Source organism: Paroedura picta, chromosome 1 (assembly GCF_049243985.1).
Source record: "Paroedura picta isolate Pp20150507F chromosome 1, Ppicta_v3.0, whole genome shotgun sequence".
Taxonomy (NCBI): domain Eukaryota; kingdom Metazoa; phylum Chordata; class Lepidosauria; order Squamata; family Gekkonidae; genus Paroedura; species Paroedura picta.
In genome coordinates this window covers 109,352,677-109,370,733 of record NC_135369.1, presented here as the reverse complement: position 1 = coordinate 109,370,733, position 18,057 = coordinate 109,352,677, and the positions used below count along the sequence as shown (strand labels likewise).

At 39.8% G+C, this 18,057-nt stretch overlaps 1 protein-coding gene across 16 annotated transcripts in view; it reads left to right on the top strand.

Moving 5' to 3' along the window:
* Window positions 1-17,838, top strand: part of EYA4 (EYA transcriptional coactivator and phosphatase 4) — a 197,665-nt gene extending 179,827 nt beyond the window's left edge. For 13 of the 16 annotated variants that reach the window (XM_077352425.1, XM_077352495.1, XM_077352515.1 and 10 more), the window contains 6 exons: window positions 559-617; window positions 715-875; window positions 3,606-3,720; window positions 5,629-5,750; window positions 8,535-8,635; window positions 13,392-17,838. In XM_077352425.1, the coding sequence (XP_077208540.1) occupies window positions 559-617; window positions 715-875; window positions 3,606-3,720; window positions 5,629-5,750; window positions 8,535-8,635; window positions 13,392-13,472 (639 nt within the window). In that variant the 3' untranslated portion in view covers window positions 13,473-17,838. Of the gene's footprint in view, window positions 1-558; window positions 618-714; window positions 876-3,605; window positions 3,721-5,628; window positions 5,751-8,393; window positions 8,495-8,534; window positions 8,636-13,391 lie in introns of all 16 variants that reach the window. The other 3 variants (XM_077352520.1, XM_077352400.1, XM_077352505.1) reach the window with 1 other exon arrangement.
* The last annotated feature ends 219 nt before the right edge of the window (window positions 17,839-18,057 follow it).

Sequence of the window (18,057 nt, the reverse complement as noted above, 5' to 3'; positions counted from 1 at the left end):
ACCCGGAGTATAGGGCGACCCCCCCACTTGGAGGCATGTTTTTCAGGGGGGGAAGTAGTCTTATATGCCAGCAAATACTGTAGATCTCAGTATGAGAGAAAGGATCATTTTTTTTTTAGATATATGTCATTGGTTGGGGAGAAAGTGATCCTCAGAATCGCTGCAAATTAGAGCTTCCAATAACAGCGATAATAAGCTCAGGAGTACCTCAGTTTGGAAGAATGTGAAAGCTGATTCCGTTAAGAATGGAATAGTCTTACAGCATGTTTATCAGGTGTGTCTGATGAAATGGACTATGCTGCAAAATATCTGTTAGTCTTAAAATGCCACAGGGCTCCTGTTCGCTTTCACTGCACCAGACTAACATGGCTATCTCATTGGAATGGGTTAAAAGAATGATGAGCTTGCTTACTAGATGTCAGTGTGCAGATTCTGCCATCTTCTGGTGGCACAGATGCAAGTCACCATTTATAGAAGCAATGTCTTTGAAACATCACCAAACCATGTGAAATACAGCAAACAGATATTAAAAAAATTAAACAAAGACTCTTTCAACAGGAATGTGATCAAGTACACATAGATGATGTTTCTTCAGACGACAATGGACAAGACCTAAGGTAAGTCATGCTTTTTGTAAGCAAAATTAATAATAATATACAGTTTACTTTGTAGGAAGAAAAAGTATTCACTATTACATATTTTGGGTGTTTGCAGTACCTACAGTTTTGCAACTGATGGCTTCCATGCAGCTGCAAGTAGTGCAAACCTTTGTCTGCCAACAGGTGTAAGAGGAGGAGTAGACTGGATGAGGAAGCTGGCATTCCGTTACAGAAGAGTGAAAGAATTGTATAATACTTACAAGAACAATGTAGGAGGTAAGTGCTTTATTACCGAAAGATGCCAGTTATTTCCCAAGCAAATTATAATCCTTTTGATAAAGGTTAAGCCTTTCGCATTATTGTGGATATTTTGAATATTTTCATGCTTTAGTACAGTGTTAGTACAAAAAAAATTGGAGAAAACCATTTTTTTAAAAAAATTAGTGTGCCTCAAATAACAAAACTGCTATAGTGTATCAAGATTTTAATACTTATAAAAAGTAAAGCTCAGCTATGCATTCTCAACTACATGTTAGTACAGCCTTTGATACACTGTACACCTTCAGACCACAGGAGCTAGGTCATGTCTGAATGCTTTCCCACATCTAGAACTCCCTTCCTTTGAAACCCAGTATGTCAGAAAGAACTTTCCCTGATATGGTAATTTTGTGTACAAGAAGGAGGGATATTGGTTCTTGTGTTAGTAGCATTCAGACATGAATTGTTACAGGTGTTCTAAAGTAATAAATTCCAAATATGACTGTATTCATAAGGAAGACAAACAGTAGGTTTATATACCCCACTTTTTTTCTGCCTGAACAAGTCTCATAGCAGCTTACAGTCGCCTTCCCTTCCTGTTCTCACAACAGGCACTTTGTGATGTTGGTGAGACTGAGACAGTTCTAAGAGAACTGTGATTAGCCCAAAGTCACCCAGCAAGCTTCACATGGAGGAGTGGGGAATCAAACCTGAGTCTCCCGATCAGAATTGGTCACTCTTAACGACTACTCTGCTAAAATGGTTCTAAAGATACAGTTCAGCTCTGTCTCTAACATTTTGAAAATCAAGGGAATAGCATAACGAAAGCAGGAAGCTTTGTTTCTTAAGACTGTAAACTTTCTTTGTGTACCAACACTCAGCCTGCTAGCTCCAAAGATGGGCAACAATGGAAAAGGGGAGGGGGAAGAATAAAAATCACAAAAAAGCCAGTTTGGTGTAGTGGTTAAGAGTGCAGAATTCTAACCTAGTGAGCTGGGTTCAATTCTGCACTCCCCCACATGCAGCCAGCTGGGTGACCTTGGGCTCTCCATGGCATTGATAAAACTGTTTTGACCGAGCAGTGATATCAGCGCTCTCTCAGGCTCACCCACTTCACAGGGTGCCTGTTGTGGGGAGAGGAAAGGATAAGGCGAATGTAAATCGCTTTGAGACATCTTCAGGTAAAGAAAAGCAGTATATAAGAACCAACTCTTCTTCTTCTTCTTCTTCTTCTTCTTCTTCTTCTTCTTCTTCTTCTTCTTCTTCTTCTTCTTCTTCTTACCAAAACAGAGGCACAGAAAACAGACAATGTCTGCTGCTAAAAGACAATAGAGAAGGCACCCAAAACATCTCTCTCAGGAGAGAGTTCCATGATACAGTATACCCTCAGGAAACATCCTCTACATCAGTGGTCCCCAACCCCCGGGCCGGGGACCAGTACTGGTCAGTGGATCAGTTGGTACCGGGCCGTGGCTCCTCCTTGTCCTCCTCCCCGGCTGCTGCCTTGGGGGCTGCCCTGCCATTCTGCCGCCAGCTCGCCTTTGGTGCTCTCCAGTGGCTGTCATCGCTGGGGCTCCCCCTCGGCATGGCACTGCGCAGCTGCTGCTGGCAGCGCTCCCCAGCGGGCGGTGGGGAATCAGGGGTGCCGGCGGGAAAGCAAGTGGAGCAGGGGCTCAGGTGGTGGCAGAGACGTCCCTCGGCAAAAGACTATCCCCCCCCCCCCCCCCCGAGCCTCAGTAAAATTGTCAAGCGTTGACCAGTCCCCGGTGATAGAAAGGCTGGGGACCACTGTTCTACGTCTTAATCTGTGAAGGTGGGAATTCACACAGATGGGCTTCTGTATATGATCTTAGGGTGATAGGTTCATTTGAGCACATGCAAGTACCATGTCCTCAAACTTTGAACTTGGGCACGCTGAACAGTTTCTATTAACAATCTGAGTAAAAGAAATTTCAGATATATATCTAAGAACAAACAGACTACATGTAACTAACAAACCAAGATATTTCTTGCCGGACAGTGAAGAGAATCTTATCCAGATTTTGATATTCTGTAGAGAGCACTCTTAGACAAACAGGAAAACCATTCAAACTTTCCACATGTGAAATCTTGAGTTTTATGTAGCCTTCTTAATAATGTAATACGTAAAAACTGCAGAAATTATCAGTATACTTTCATTGAGCCACAATGATTTCAAAAGAGGGCCTAAAAGTAGCTAACATTCACTTCTTTCATCTGCCTTTCTTGAAAAAGCTATAGCTGAAGCTTAGGGATTAAAAAAATACATAAATGTCTATCTGTGCCCATATTTGGTCTGTTTGTTATGTGCTATCAAGTTGCTTCTGACTCTCTGCATCCATATATATTAACATACCTCCAAAACTATCTCCTTGTTAAAGCCTTGCTCAAGTCAACAAACAGAAGGCTATGGCTTCCTTGATTGAGCCCACCCTTCTCATGTTGGTTCTTCCTCTTTTCCTAATGCTTTTAATTTTTCCTAGCATTATTGTTTTTTCCAGTGAGTCATCTTCTCATGATATGCCCACTTTACATTCTTATATGAAGTGTTTTTATACACTCAGTTCAAATTTTGTATTGATAGGTAAGTGAGTTAGCTAAATATGGCTTCTTTCCATGGATGAATTTCATTTAATTGTTTCAAATTATTGTGTGATGACAGAATCTAAACATTCCTGCTATAGAGAAGAATGCAATTTTTAAAATGCTTTTTTTCCTTTTTTGTACCAGGACTTCTTGGCCCTACAAAAAGAGATGCATGGCTACAGTTAAGAGCCGAGATTGAAGCCCTCACTGACTCCTGGCTGACGAATGCACTTAAATCATTATCAATTATTAGCACACGGTGAGTGGATGATTGATTGATATGCAGAAAAATGGCAAAGCTAACGTGGAAGCTGAAGGGACTTTTTAACTTAATAGGCTAGCTTTGGGCTTTCTTTATTTTTTTTTTAAACTCTCAGCCCAACTAAATTAAAGTGAGCCTATCTGGCTTTCTATGTAGCATGTTCTGTCTCTCAGTGAGTTTAACAGAGTTTTTTAATGTATGTAGTAAATCTGAAAATTTAAAGATTTAAACATTAAGGTCTGGTTCCTTGATATTGTGATTTTGTATGTCTGATTTGTGTTCATTGATTCTCTCCTACATAGGCAGCCATGTTTGTCCAATGTAGATAGCAGAAGGGCACTGTTAGCACATGATGACATATATTAAATTAGATGATGTGCAAGTTAATGTGCCCCAGATGGTGTAGTTGGGCCCATAACAGTATTGAAAGCGTGTATATGAGGACTAACTTGGCAGTGTTTGATTCCTGGGGTCTGTGTCTCTGTTAGGTGGTCTATGGTTGTCTGTAAAAAGCTGTTTTGAGCTGGGGGTTGCCTGTAAGCAAGGAAAGGCCTGCCAGTCAAGTTCTGTAAAACAGAATTATCCTTATCCAGAGGAGGCTGTAGGTCATTGCCGATGCATTAAAGTGCTTTAAGTTGTGAGCTGTAGATGATGACTAGGAGTGTTCTCTTGCTGCCTCCTTTGGATGTGTTATGTAGCAGCTTGGCTCTGGAAATCAGTCTGGCTTTATTAACCTGCCCCTTCACTTTACTTAATGGGTATTATAATTCAAAAAATGCTTTTCTGTAAATTCTCCAGATACTAGTTCCTGTATGAGTGACTGCAACAAATACAATTGTATCTCAGTTCTTGACTATAGACTATGGACGGCTTTAACAATTATAATTATAAATGAAATAAACATGAATTATATATACTGGTGGTAGCTAGATTTAGGCAGGTATGGATGACAATCAGTAGGTTTTCAATGTAAGGTGGCACTTATGTATCCATTACATAGTATCACAGTAATGTCCAGGAACTATATTTGTTGTGTGGATTGGTCCATGGTGAGGTTGATGTTAGATGGAAATTGTTGATGTTACATGTGTCCAGATCATAGAATCATAGAGATGGAAGGGACCATACAGACCACCTAGTCCAATCCCCCTCCTCAGTGCAGGATCAGCCTAAAGCATCCATGATAAGTAACTGTTCAGCTGCTGACTGAAGACGAAATATTATGAAAATCACATCAAGAAATCTTAGTTATAGAACAAGAGTTGAAGAAGCATTAGTCTAAGTTAGCCATGAAAATGTTTACACACTATGGTGTCATGCAGGTGCCCATAGCTGTGCCATTAGTCTGAAAATAAAGACTGTTATCAAATTCAAACCCTGGTAAATAGTTTTGCTGCACTATTTTGGGGAGAGTGTTCCTGATGGATTGTTGTGAGCTAAGCATTGGCAAATGATGGGACATTTAAGGGTCAGGAATATTCAAAGAAGGAGAAAATAGTTGCTGTGGCAATTACCTAGTGTCACTACTGTCACAAATACAGAAGCAACAACATCAAGCTGCTATATTGCATTATTCTACCCAAACTCTGTGTAGACCACAAAGTCAGTGTTGTCAATAGGGTGGTGGCAGACACCCAGGAGTTCAGGACAGAAGGTCTCCCATAACAGCAGGAAACCTGGCCACACTACTTGTAGCTTGTCTTTGTGGGGGATGTTGGTATCTATGACCATAATTGCTAAGACCGTGATTTTTTCTGAAGACTGTTGATATACTGAAGTTTCTACAGGAAGTCAGTTGAGGGTACTAAGTGCATAAGGTCTGAGGATGAAGTGTTGTGCACATAACCTATTTGTTTTAAAGAAACATGTTATCATTACATAGACTTACACTGTTTTTCCCTATAGGAGTAACTGTGTAAATGTCTTGGTAACAACAACCCAGCTTATACCAGCCCTTGCAAAAGTCTTGCTGTATAGTCTAGGAGGATGTTTTCCTATTGAAAATATTTACAGTGCAACCAAGATAGGTAAGTAAAGTAGTCTTTTTATTGTGTATTGTTTTGTGGTTGGATTTCAAGCCTATTTTCCCCTGATTAGAGGCCCAAACTGTATCTTTGTCTCGGGGCCCATGGTGATTTTCAGCAGTCCTACTTCCCTCAACAATTGTTACTGGCCCTGGCTGGTTAGCAGATAGTAGGTTATAGGCTGCACTTTATGCAAGCAAGACAACTCCCCCCCCCCCCCCCCCCAGCCTTTTCTCTTTTCCTGTCTGGGTCCCAAGCTTCACTTTTCAAGCAAAGTTCTCACATACAATATATAGTGACAAAGCTCTCATGGATGAAGGACTATTGGAGCTAGCTGCTCTCTGCAGTCCAGCAGCAATGTAATGATGATAAACTCCCATGGATGAAGGGTCTATGATGGCACACTTCCCCCTCCCCATTCCTGTCCAGAGTTTGAGTGATGCTTACAGATGAAGCAGTGCCACAGATGCTAGATTTGCACAAGGAAAGTCCCTTCCCTTCTTTTGGCTGGGTGAACTGTGTAAAGTGCTTGTGGGCATGGCCTTACAGAAGTGTCCCATGGTACCTGTGCAATATTTCTAGGCATAGGGCAGTTGAGATATACAATCAATAACTGGCCTCCCTATAGACCAAGGGTGACCAAACTGTGGCTCTCTGGATGTCTAGGGGCTCATGATAATTGTAGTTCATGGATATCTTGAGAGCTACAGTTTGACCACCCTTGTTATAGACTATTAACATGCACAGTTGTGGTTACAGCAAGAATGAGACATATCAGGGTGATCTAGGCAGTTGCTTAGGGTGCTGAACTTTGAGGGGCAGGGACATAGTCTCTAAGGGGGGTGGATTTTTTAAAATCAGCCTTCTAGCACTGCTGTAGGCAAGGCTGAACTTCTGGCAAGAGTGATAGCTCTTTTCTGTGTACAATTCTCAATGGGCGAAAATCTGTTCTTGCATGTGTTTTTTCCCCTAGAGTGAATGGGGAAACCAGGAACTCCTAGTTTGCCTGGGGCACCAAAAATACCCTTTCCCCTCCAAGCCCTGATTATAGAGGGGCTGGGTTCTAATTTATCTATTAGTGCCTACATCAATTTCCTTTTTGGAAGTGCTTTATGTTTTGTCAAAAAAAATTGAAGAAAAATTAACTCTTTGGCTTCCCCTATGTTCTCTGTGCTCTAGAGGTTTTCCCTACTTCAAATTAGTGTGTTCATTTGTGTCAGATGACTCCAGAAATTCAGAGTTCTCATAGGTGTTCTCTAGAATGCCTTCAGCTCATGTGCTCTTCTCTGTAAACCTTTGGTTTCTTAAGAATTCATAGTTTCAAAGCTAGTACGTGAGTCCAGCTTTTCTGTTTTTTTCTAGCTGGCTTCTGTTGTAAGGACACAAAGTGCCTTGGGATAGATTCCTTTGTTTCTCTTCTGATGGAATCATGAAACAAGCAGTCTGCCCTGCTCAAGTTACAAATGATCCTCTAACATTCCTCAGATCTGCAGGAATTTTATGAACCTGTTTCTATCCCACTATCCAAAAAGAAGGGCTATTACTCCTTGGCAGAGTTTATTCCTTCATGTAGAAGATTTTCTACACTACTCCTGTATGGATAGCAGTTTACAACCAGTAGCCCCAGGATCTTCATTCAACTTTGGTGGCATTCTAAGTGTCCTTGAGTTTATCTCTTTCAGCCTGTCTGCCTTAAACATGAGTAGTGGATGTTAAGAATTCTGTCTGAGCCTTTGAAAGTTGTGTACAATGCTAGATCTTTGGTAGACCTGTGTTATGACTCACCTTCATGGGGGTTTTTCACTTCACATGAAGAGCTGGCCTTCATCCTGGGTTTTTGTTTTGCCTTTGGTCTAGCGATTTCTGACAAAGGGTTCAAGAGTCCATAGTTAAAGACTTCCTTTAGGAAATGTCCAGGATCACAGAATATAATACATCTGGTGTATCTTGATGACTAAGTTATCTGATTAATCACCAACTCTGTTTTCCATTCAGCCATCATCTTGCTACATAACTGTAGATCAGCAACCTTTGTGCCTGCAACCATAATTGTTTACATACAGTTTGTGAGAGTAATCCAGAGTCTACCATATAGAGCTACAATAGGCTAAGAGCCCTTTCTGTGAAACAGCAGGATTGCCTCTTTCATAAGTTTTTGAAGACCCAGGTCTGTCTAATCAACAACTCCCCATCTTAGTATTTCAATAACTGCTGGAGTCAGGAATTGTTATACGGATCCCAAAGGAATCAGACAACATGCAACATGCAAGGAGGTCTTTGTTGGGCAGTCATCTGAGAAACAGTTAATGTCTCCTGTTGACATTTTTATTCTGATATCTTAGCTTCAGTGGATCCTGTTTCTCAACAGAAAGGTGTCCTCACTGGGAACTCTAGCTCAAGTGGCACGTGCTCCCATTCTGAGATTAACAGTTGCCTCAATTTCTGAAAGATATGTACTAATAAATCTGCATAATCAAGTTCAAACAATTTGACCTTCCCTTAGTTTTTTTTCCTAGATAACAAGCCAAATGTTGCATAAGCTTAGAATTTGGATTGCCACAGCCCTTAATAGGATTTTCCTATCACTTTGTAGATCTTTGTGATAACTATTTTGATAGCTCAAATAAGTAGTGCATTGTTTTTCAGGCAAAGAAAGCTGTTTTGAGCGTATAGTGTCCAGGTTTGGCACTAACATAACTTATGTTGTGATTGGAGATGGCCGAGATGAGGAGCATGCAGCTAATCAGGTAACTTCTCTCTGAACTCTTTATCTCATTTATCTTCCAGGAAAAGAAAGTTGCTTTGAACGAATAATGCAAAGGTTTGGCAGAAAAGTAGTGTATGTTGTAATTGGGGATGGTGTAGAAGAAGAACAGGCAGCAAAAAAGGTAACCTGTCTCATGAAATGTTGGTGTGATATTGATGCAAGCTTTGCTGTTTGCATTTATGTTAGTCCGACACATTGATAGATGCCAAAAGCCAAAAAAAACAGAAGGCTTACATTAAACCATTTGGATTCTAGCATATACTTTATGTATGACAGGTAAATTCAAAGTGATAGATCTTCAGAAGTAAATTGCTTCAAATAAATTAAATCTACAGGGTAGATATGACAGAGATGATCAAATAAGAGGATCTAGTGAAATGTAATGAATAAATATTGAAAACCCAAATGAAACATGTAAAAAGTCAGTCATCATGAAGCAAAATTCATAAACTGTATTTAAAGAGGCTAATTACAAAAAAGTTTCTATGATTAGAAATCCATTTACATCCATTTACATGCATAAACCTGCCACCCTCCTCCAGTGCATAAAATAAAGATGGTTTTGTAGGGAAAGAGAATCATATACACAGTGAAGCTCCTGGATCCATGAAGGATCATTGAATTTGGGACTTTTAAGTTCACATTTGATACACAGAGCACTACAAGGAACTTTGTGCCAAGCATTTGAAATAATTGCAAGGAACTTGTAATAGCCGAGTAATCAGTGTCCTTAAAGAGAATTAGCTTAAAATCTTTTTTTTTTTAAATCTCCAACATATTCCCCATTTCAGATTAATAATCTGCAGTGTGGAGAAAACAGATACGTTGTTAAAAGCATTTCAGGTCCTGACTCAAAATATCCAAAAAAGTCCTAGATTTTGGAACATTTAAGGACTGTGTCTCTTTTTAATATCAGACAGTAAATGCTGCCTTTGATATTCGGCAGCTTTTTTAAAATGCAGGTTCCAAATGGTTGCTTTTAATAGATACAGTACAGGTGCTGGGAGTGTCTTGTAGTCTGCTCAGAAAACCAGGTGGTTGGTTTCTGTACTTCACAGTTGGCATGCTCTCCTCTAACTGTACCTGTTACTTGCATGAACAGCTTTGGAAGAATAAATTAATGCAAAATAGATCTGAACTTACTGTAAGAGTATTAAATTACAGGTGACCCTGTTAACACTTATACAAAAAGGTGTTGATCTCATAAGTCATTTTTTCACTGGTGGGGCTATAATAGGTGATGACATCAACATATGAATATAGTACTTGATGAGAAGCATGGCTCCAACATAACAAGAATCAGCAAGAATATCCACATCTTTGCATCTCTTCCAATGGAAAAAGAGTAGACTCCCAATGTGAATGCATCACTGTCAACAGGCACTGGGATTTTTGTTCAGGCATTAAATGGAAATACAAAAAGAGATTGATTAGATGCTCTTCTATTAATTTGTTAGCACTTATTATTAAGGCTGTACCCTGAAAGCCAACAAGCACGTTATTACAGGCCTAGAGGTCTAGAGCATGGAATCATCTGTGCTGTATGAATGCCAGTCTCCAAGAGGGACCTAGAGTTCCCCAGGAATTACAGGTCATCCCCAAGCTAAAGAGATCCGTGGAGAAAATGGCTGATTTGGAGAGGGGACTCCATGGAATTATGCCTGGAGACACCAGCCTCTCAACTAGGGATGTAGCGATCCCCAGTATAAACTGAACAGGAGGCTTTTTGCAAGACCAGCAGAACCAGTGCCATTGTAGCAGTGCTAGACCAACAGCACAAAGGTGAAGCCAGAGAATCTCAGCAGTAGAAACTGAAGGGGGGGGCATTTTTGCAAGCCCAGCCGAATCCAATGTCATTGTGGTGATAGCAGCTCAACACACTGATGTCTAGCACAGGACCATATTCCAAAGAAGGGGCTGCAAGCCCAGCAAAACCAGCACATTTTACTTGCACCCAGCAGAACCCAGTGTCATTGTGGCAACCCTAGTTCAACAAATCTGATGTGAATTACAGAATCTTAGTCAAAGAAGAGGGTATTGCAAGCGAAACCCAATCAGTTCAATGTACAAAATGTCTAGCAGAACTCAGTTCCACTGCAGCAATGCAAATAAATGATGATTAATATCAAACAAGAGAATCCATGCAGTAACAACTGGGGGGGGCATTTTTTCAAGCCAAGCACAATCATTTCAGTGTTTAGAATGCCCAGCAGAACCCAGTGCTACTATGGCATAGCAAGTTAAAAAGAACTGACCACAATGCAGTCACAAGTTCCAGAAATGGGGGCAGTATTTTGCAAGCCCTATGCAAGAAAACAGGAAGGAAATAGAGAGGAATTCTGACAAAGGAGGAAGTGACATTTTTTAACTGACATGACTAGTTGAAACTGATGAGTGTTTCCAAGACTGAAGAATCCCTCTTCTGGTTGTTTTGAAGTTTGGTAGACTTTTTTTCAACTTTATTTATTTATTTATTTATTTATTTATTTATTTATTTATTTATTTATTTATTTATTTATTTATTTATTTATTATATTTATATACCGCCCTCCCCGGGGGCTCAGGGCGGTTTACATAATAACACAATGGACTTAAATAACTTTAAGACCAACTAAGTTTTATTGTGCATGCACACTTCTTTAGCTACATGCATACAAAAGCTTTGAAACCTTGCCTGTTGAAACATGCCACTGGACTCAAACTTTGTTATACTTTCTCCTCTGTGTGGGTTCTTTGATGCCATTGAAGCGTGCCACTCTGATTGAATCTGTTTCCGCACTTAGAGCATTCAAAAGGCTTCTCCCCTGTGTGGGTTCTTCGATGCAGTACAAAATAGCTACTCCGACTGAATCTCTTTCCACACTCAAAGCATTCAAAAGGTTTTCCCCTTGTGTGTATTCGTCAATGCAGCTGAAGATAGCTACTCTGACTGCATCTTTTCCCACACTCTGAGCATTCAAAAGCCTTCTCCCCTGTTTGGGTTCTCTGATGCCTTTGAAGTTTGCTATAGAACCTCAACCTTTTTCCACACTCTGAACATTCAAACTGTTTCTCCCATCTTTCTGTTCTTTGATGCTGTTGAAGACTCCCCCTCTCACTGAATCTCTTTCCACAGAGTGCTCACATTCAAAAGGCTTCTCCCTCTCAGTCAGCACATTTGGGAAGGAAATCTGCTCTTGGGATCCTCCTGAGAAACTCTCCAGCCTTTCTTCTGATGCAAGGCTGTTGTCCAAAGTCAATCTTATGCTTTGGGTTCCCAGAGACTTTACGCTCTCATAGTTCTCTATAGAGAGCCTCTTGTGGCGCAGAGTGGTAAGGCAGCCGTCTGAAAGCTTTGCTCATGAGGCTGGGAGTTCAATCCCAGCAGCCGGCTCAAGGTTGACTCAGCCTTCCATCCTTCCGAGGTCGGTAAAATGAGGACCCAGCTTGCTGGGGGGTAAACGGTAATGACTGGGGAAGGCACTGGCAAAGCACCCCGTATTGAGTCTGCCATGAAAACGCTGGAGGGCGTCACCCCAAGGGTCAGACATGACTCGGTGCTTGCACAGGGGATACCTTTACCTTTACCTTAGTTCTCTGTAGAGAGCTCTCTGGCTTGGATCCAACAGGGCCCATTCTGCTTCAGTGAAAGACACCTCCTCAAAGGAAAAGGGCCACTGGAATTGAGGTGAGGCAGTTGTTTCCACACCTCCAAAATTATGACAGCTCAAATGCATCTCTCCATTGCCACAAGAGAGGACATCTTGGGCATGCTTCTGGTCCTGCATCCACTGGCCTTTCTCCAAGGAAGCTCCTTCTGCCACAGAGAATGTGGCTTCTGTCTTCAAATATGTGCCCCACATCTCCTCTGCCTGCCTCTTCTCCGTGGCCTGACTCAGGAGGAAACTTTCAGTCAGGGCCACTGCCTAGGAACTGGTCTCCAGCCCACATCCTCTGACCCAGCCCTGCATCTCCTGGGGCAGGCTGGCCAAGAACTGCTCCAGGACCACCAGGTCCAGGATCTGCTTCTTAGTGTGCCTCTCCAGCTTCAGCCAGGAGTTGCAAAGTCCATGGAGCTGGCTGCAAACCTCTCGAGGCCCATCAGCCTCATGGTAGCAGAACCGCCGGAAATGGTAGCAATGTTCTCTGGCACAGAACTTCCCCAGAATTCAGTGCTACTCCCAGCTTGGGTGGGAGCGGGGACTCTGCTTGCTGTCTTGCCCGTTCAAAGTCCTTATGGGTCCTCCTCTTCCATCTCCTTCCTCTTCCCTTGGGTCACCTCCAGCTGTGAATCAATTCCTTTCCTCATTTGGCTCCAAGGAATCCTCCCCGGGATGTGGCTGCAGGGCTTCCCCCGCTGCTGGTGCCATCTGAAGCCTTCCCCGAACTCTTCCCCCTTCGTTTGGTAAACATTTTGTTTGAGCAGAAACTGTCTGGAAATGTATCTATTTCACAAACCAGCACAAACCTTCACAAACTGCTTGAAAGTTCAGGAAAAAGTTTGTGCCAGTTGACCTTCCACAAACTTCTGTTCACAAACCACCCAAACTTTGTCATGCACTTCAATTTGTGAGCTGGTTTGTATCCATCCCTTCAGATGAGCATAAAAATACATTGGAAATAGTCACTTACTAAATTTCTATTAGTGACTGCCTCACAGAAATAACATACGTATTTTTTATTCTTCTACCACCCTTATTACACAATAAATATAATTTAATTGAGCGCATTGCTGTAAAAGTTCAGATCTATTTTGGTTGATTTTTTTGTCTGCTTCTCAAGAAATAATCAGGATAATTCTATGATAATTAAGATATATAAAAAGCAAGTTTAACTATATATTGCATATATTGTTTCATTATTCTTCACTTTCTTTTCTCGCCCCCTAACAAAAACAGCACAATATGCCTTTCTGGAGGATATCTAGTCACTCGGACCTGCTGGCTCTACACCAGGCTCTGGAATTAGAGTATTTGTAACTGTGTCACATAACTGACAACTATTTTTTATATTTCAAAGTACACTGAATTTTTTATGTGTGATCCAATGCCTCTGGCTTTACACAAATGTATGGTCTTAAGAAGGAAAAGAAATATCTGGAACAAAAATTCCAAAATGAAGAATCCAGATCACTGAATGGAATTACAGCATTAATTCTTCACAAGGATGCTTTATATGGTCTTATATAAGCAACATTTCTGGTGATTACAAAACTACGAAAGGAGGTTGCTGGTACACACCAAATGAGCCCTAGCCAGAGTGAACAGCTTTTGCAATGGACTCAAAGTGGGAAATCAATTATATGCATTTTCTGATCAACAAGGGTGGTATTCAAAACATTCCTCACTATGGGATATATTCTCAGCACTGAGGTTTGAATCAAACTTTAGTCTACCTAACCCAGAAAATCTGAATTGGAATGCACTCAGACTGTACAATGACAATCCTGTTTAGATCTGTAATATGTGTAAATTATTGATGAAGATAATTTACTGTGACTTTAAGTAGCAGCTGACTTTGAAAGTGGATGCAATTTGTTTAATTTGGGGGTGTGTGGGATGGGGGGTATATAATAATTATTGTCTCTTTTATACATTTGGCAAACAGAACGTGCATAATGATGTGTTGTGCCTTAAAAGACAAGATCTTGTTTGTGTGTTACAATGTAACATTGGTTTAAAGCAATGTAGATAAAATAAATCTTTGTGATAGTTTCTGTCATGACCAAATTTCAAATTCAAACAATCAGAAAGCAGTGCTTGCATCCAAAGCACTTAAATATTTGTCACAATAAGAAAAAAAAGTATAATTGAAAATTGAAATATTGTGTTTTCCTTTAGTTTCTTAATAATTCCATGAACATAAGATGTAAGTTAAGATAATATCAAGATGCTGAAATGATACTGGGCACACTAGGGGGGAAATCAAAATGGCTTATTTCTTGAGAACCTCTTCTCCAGTCTTACCTTTAAAAATCCAGAGCCATATTTATGGATTATTTGCACAGCAACAAGATTCATTTTATGAAGAGTGTTTTAAAAAGCTATAAACTACTTACCATTTACTTATCAAATTATATGTTAACATGTTTAATAGGCAATAAGTTAATCAGTAAACAGGAAAAATCTATAATAGTAATACAGAAAGGTAAGAGGAACACTAGCCCAATTCTAGATTGTCAAGTTTAACAGAAGAGGGACCCCAGATAACCCAAGCAATATGCTCAGTGCTGAAAAGCTGGAAAAGAAATAATGTGATAAGAAATAATGTGTTAAGCCTGGAGGAGGAGATTAGTATAGGATACAATGGAACTCTCTTTCCTTCCTCTCCTAGCTAGTTGTTAACCTCACATCATGACAGTCTGCTAGCAAGTACTTGCAACGTTAGGCCTGTGTTTATCTCCATTTTATCCAGCCGTTCCACTTATATAGAGAGCCCTTACCTGCAAATTGCTCCTTTATGGGGTATGTGGGCTACTGTAGGCTACTACCTGCAATGAAAGGTCATTGTGTACTCATCATCTCCAGGGTCCTGTGCGCAAATTACCCTGAACTCTAGAGATACAGAACTGTGGACTGGGGTCCTGTGAAGAAGAGACATGAGACTAAATATGGGAGGTGAGCATGCGATTTCCTGTTGCAAGTAATGTTGTGGTACAGTCTAAATGTATGGCAGATGGCCATAAGGAGAGAAGCAGGAAAGATGAGAACTTCATTGCCCCCCCTGTGTATCTTCTCAAATGGGTGCAGCTGCATTAATGGAGTGATGGATCATGCCTTTGGATTTCAGGTTGTTGTTGTTTTGTTTTGTTTTGAAATTCCAGTTTGTTGGAGCAAAAAAAAGTGAAATTGTATAGAGAATGCTAGCACAGAACTAGAATATTTAATTGTGATAATTCATTTTTGCTTTTCTTCCTGTAGTGTACCAGGTCAAGAAAAAGACAGGGTTATATACCCTTCCCTACCCACCTTATTTTCTACTTTATGGTTCCAATGCCTTAATCTATCTCAAAGATAATATTTCTTTAACAGGATTTGCAGATAAATGTTTTTTACAATAATACATGATGACACATGTGCAGTCTTAGTGTGCAGTTGACAGTATATTGTTACTCAAAAGAGGGTTAGAAAGCAACATTTTGTAGCCTCAGAGATAAAGAGGCATATATGCAGTTTTGTCTTAAAAAGCAGTTTAGCCTGTAATGTGAAATGTGATGCATTCCTGTTCTCCAGTTAGTAAGATTCTTAAATAAACACACAAATGTAAGAGTTGCTAAAGAACCCAGAACAAGGCACTTTATCTTCCTAAGGGACAGCAAAAGAGGACAGAGCAGTTGGTATTCAGTTAAGACATATATTTCACATATAAACTGCTCAATAATGAGAATTTAAAACCTAAACTTGCTGCAATTTACATTTTCATTGATTTCCTCAGCTGCATTCTGTCCCACATTAACAAAATTCACAACTAGCAGAAGGGATCAGTGCTTTTTCATGAATGTGGGGAATATTCATTGAATCTCTCCAAAGATTAAGAAAACATGGGAAAGAATAAGGACAATGTGTCTGTGATCTGAAAAAAGTATCTTTTAAGTGCAGTCTTCCAATAATTTATTGGAAGACTTAAATACTTAAATACTCCTGTCAAATCTAGCTGCAAATGTGGACTCCTTTCTTAACCTTTAAAAACCAAATTAAATTTATTAATTGAAACTATTATTTTATTTGCATTTGCCAGCAGTATATGACATGCAGAGTATGACAATAAACATAATTTGAGAAAACAACAAAATGTCATTATTGGGTCATTATCCACCTAAAATCATATACATCTAAAAGAGTGATAGAGTCCCTAATAATATGTTTCGTATTGCATTGCCCATCATCAGTTCTTTTCTATGTTGCTCTTCATTAGGTCTCTTGTATGCTGTTCTGTTAATATTCTGATTCGCAACATTTCATATTTATTCCTAGAACTCATAGCTACAGAGTACCAAGGGATCAAAAATTGCCAAACTTCTAGATACAGAAATCAACTGTGTCAAACTGAGCTACCAAGTGATATCATCTATATTAAAAATTAGTTTGCTGTTATTGAACACTGCTACTGAATTTCATCTAAAGCAAAATTTGAGACAAAATTTGAGCGTCTTCTTTAAGTGAATATCTTCAAGAATTTTATCAGAACTTAAAAGGGAATTCTGAGACAACAGAGAGAATTTAAAAGAACTGCCATGTAGTGAAGTTTCTCAGGGAGTGGGCGAGGGTGCTTCACACATTGATATCGAATTCAGAATTTAATATAAAATATTCCAAGTAAAGTATGGTTTTGGCATGTTGAAATTTGGTCATCTCGATTCTGAGTATACTTTTTATATATACACAACCCTCCCCTCCATCATATCTCCCACGTGGAATAACAACATATTCCATATTTAGAAGCACTGTGCAATTAAAAGGGTAAACATTGTGCCTTTGCATTCAATGCACCAGTATAAATGGAAACAGCACTTAAATATTAAGCACTTTGAATATTGTGCTTGACATACATAAGTACAGCACAATTGGATCTGATGTAAATACTAAGAAATAAGGGATAGATTGATTCAATTCAGTAAACCACTAAAATAAAACTAGGAAAAATGCAATATATGCAGATTGTGCACAAGAATGTATGGCATGATCTATCCTCTAGGGCGTAGTGGAGCTCTTCTCCTTCCCTGTCTCTTCCCTTCAAGCCTGTGGCTGAGAACCTGAGCTTTACCATGTGCCAGGCATTACATGCTGTGAGAGGTCTATACGTGGTCTGGTCCTCTAAAGGCCACATGTGCAAGCGATTCATCATCTGCCATGCCCATTATATAATGGTTCTTTAGTGGTGAAAATCTGAATATGCTGAAAAAAGTAAAACAATATATTTTCAAACTGTACATTTAAGGGAGATGTGTCCAAAATCAAACGTTGAACTGAAATGATAGGTTGAAGTGCAGAACCTAATCTGAATCTTTCCATGGGTTGAAGGAATATAGGCTGTGCCCACTACAGTTTTAGATGTGATTTTCATTTCAAAGTTATGTCTTTCCTTTTTCTTTATTTTGTTTTGGAGCCATGTCTAGATGCTTGAATTAGTGTGATAGAAAGGAAATTAACTGACATGAGCCAATATTGCATTTGAACTCCCAGCAATAGCAGCCTTGTGGAACTGTTGAAGCCCAGGGTCTATGTAATGTAAGTCATAGTTTGTTTGGGGATAACATTATTTAAGAAAATGTAAATTAATATTGAAGCTTGTAAAAATGTGTATATCTTTACTATTTCTCAATAAATACATGTGGAAATATTGTCATTTTCTGCACCATCACCATGCTGCACCTTCTTTTAGTTCCTGTTTGAAATTGTCATATTTTGGTGTGCAATTTTGGTGTGGGCTGAGTGCACAATATTGCTCTGACTAAAGGAGCATGCACAGAGCAGGTGGAACTGCACACATCCCATTTCAAAAGATTACAGTCTCTTCTAACTTTCTTGAGAAGTCTCCACACAAGGAACTCCAGCTGTTGGATTA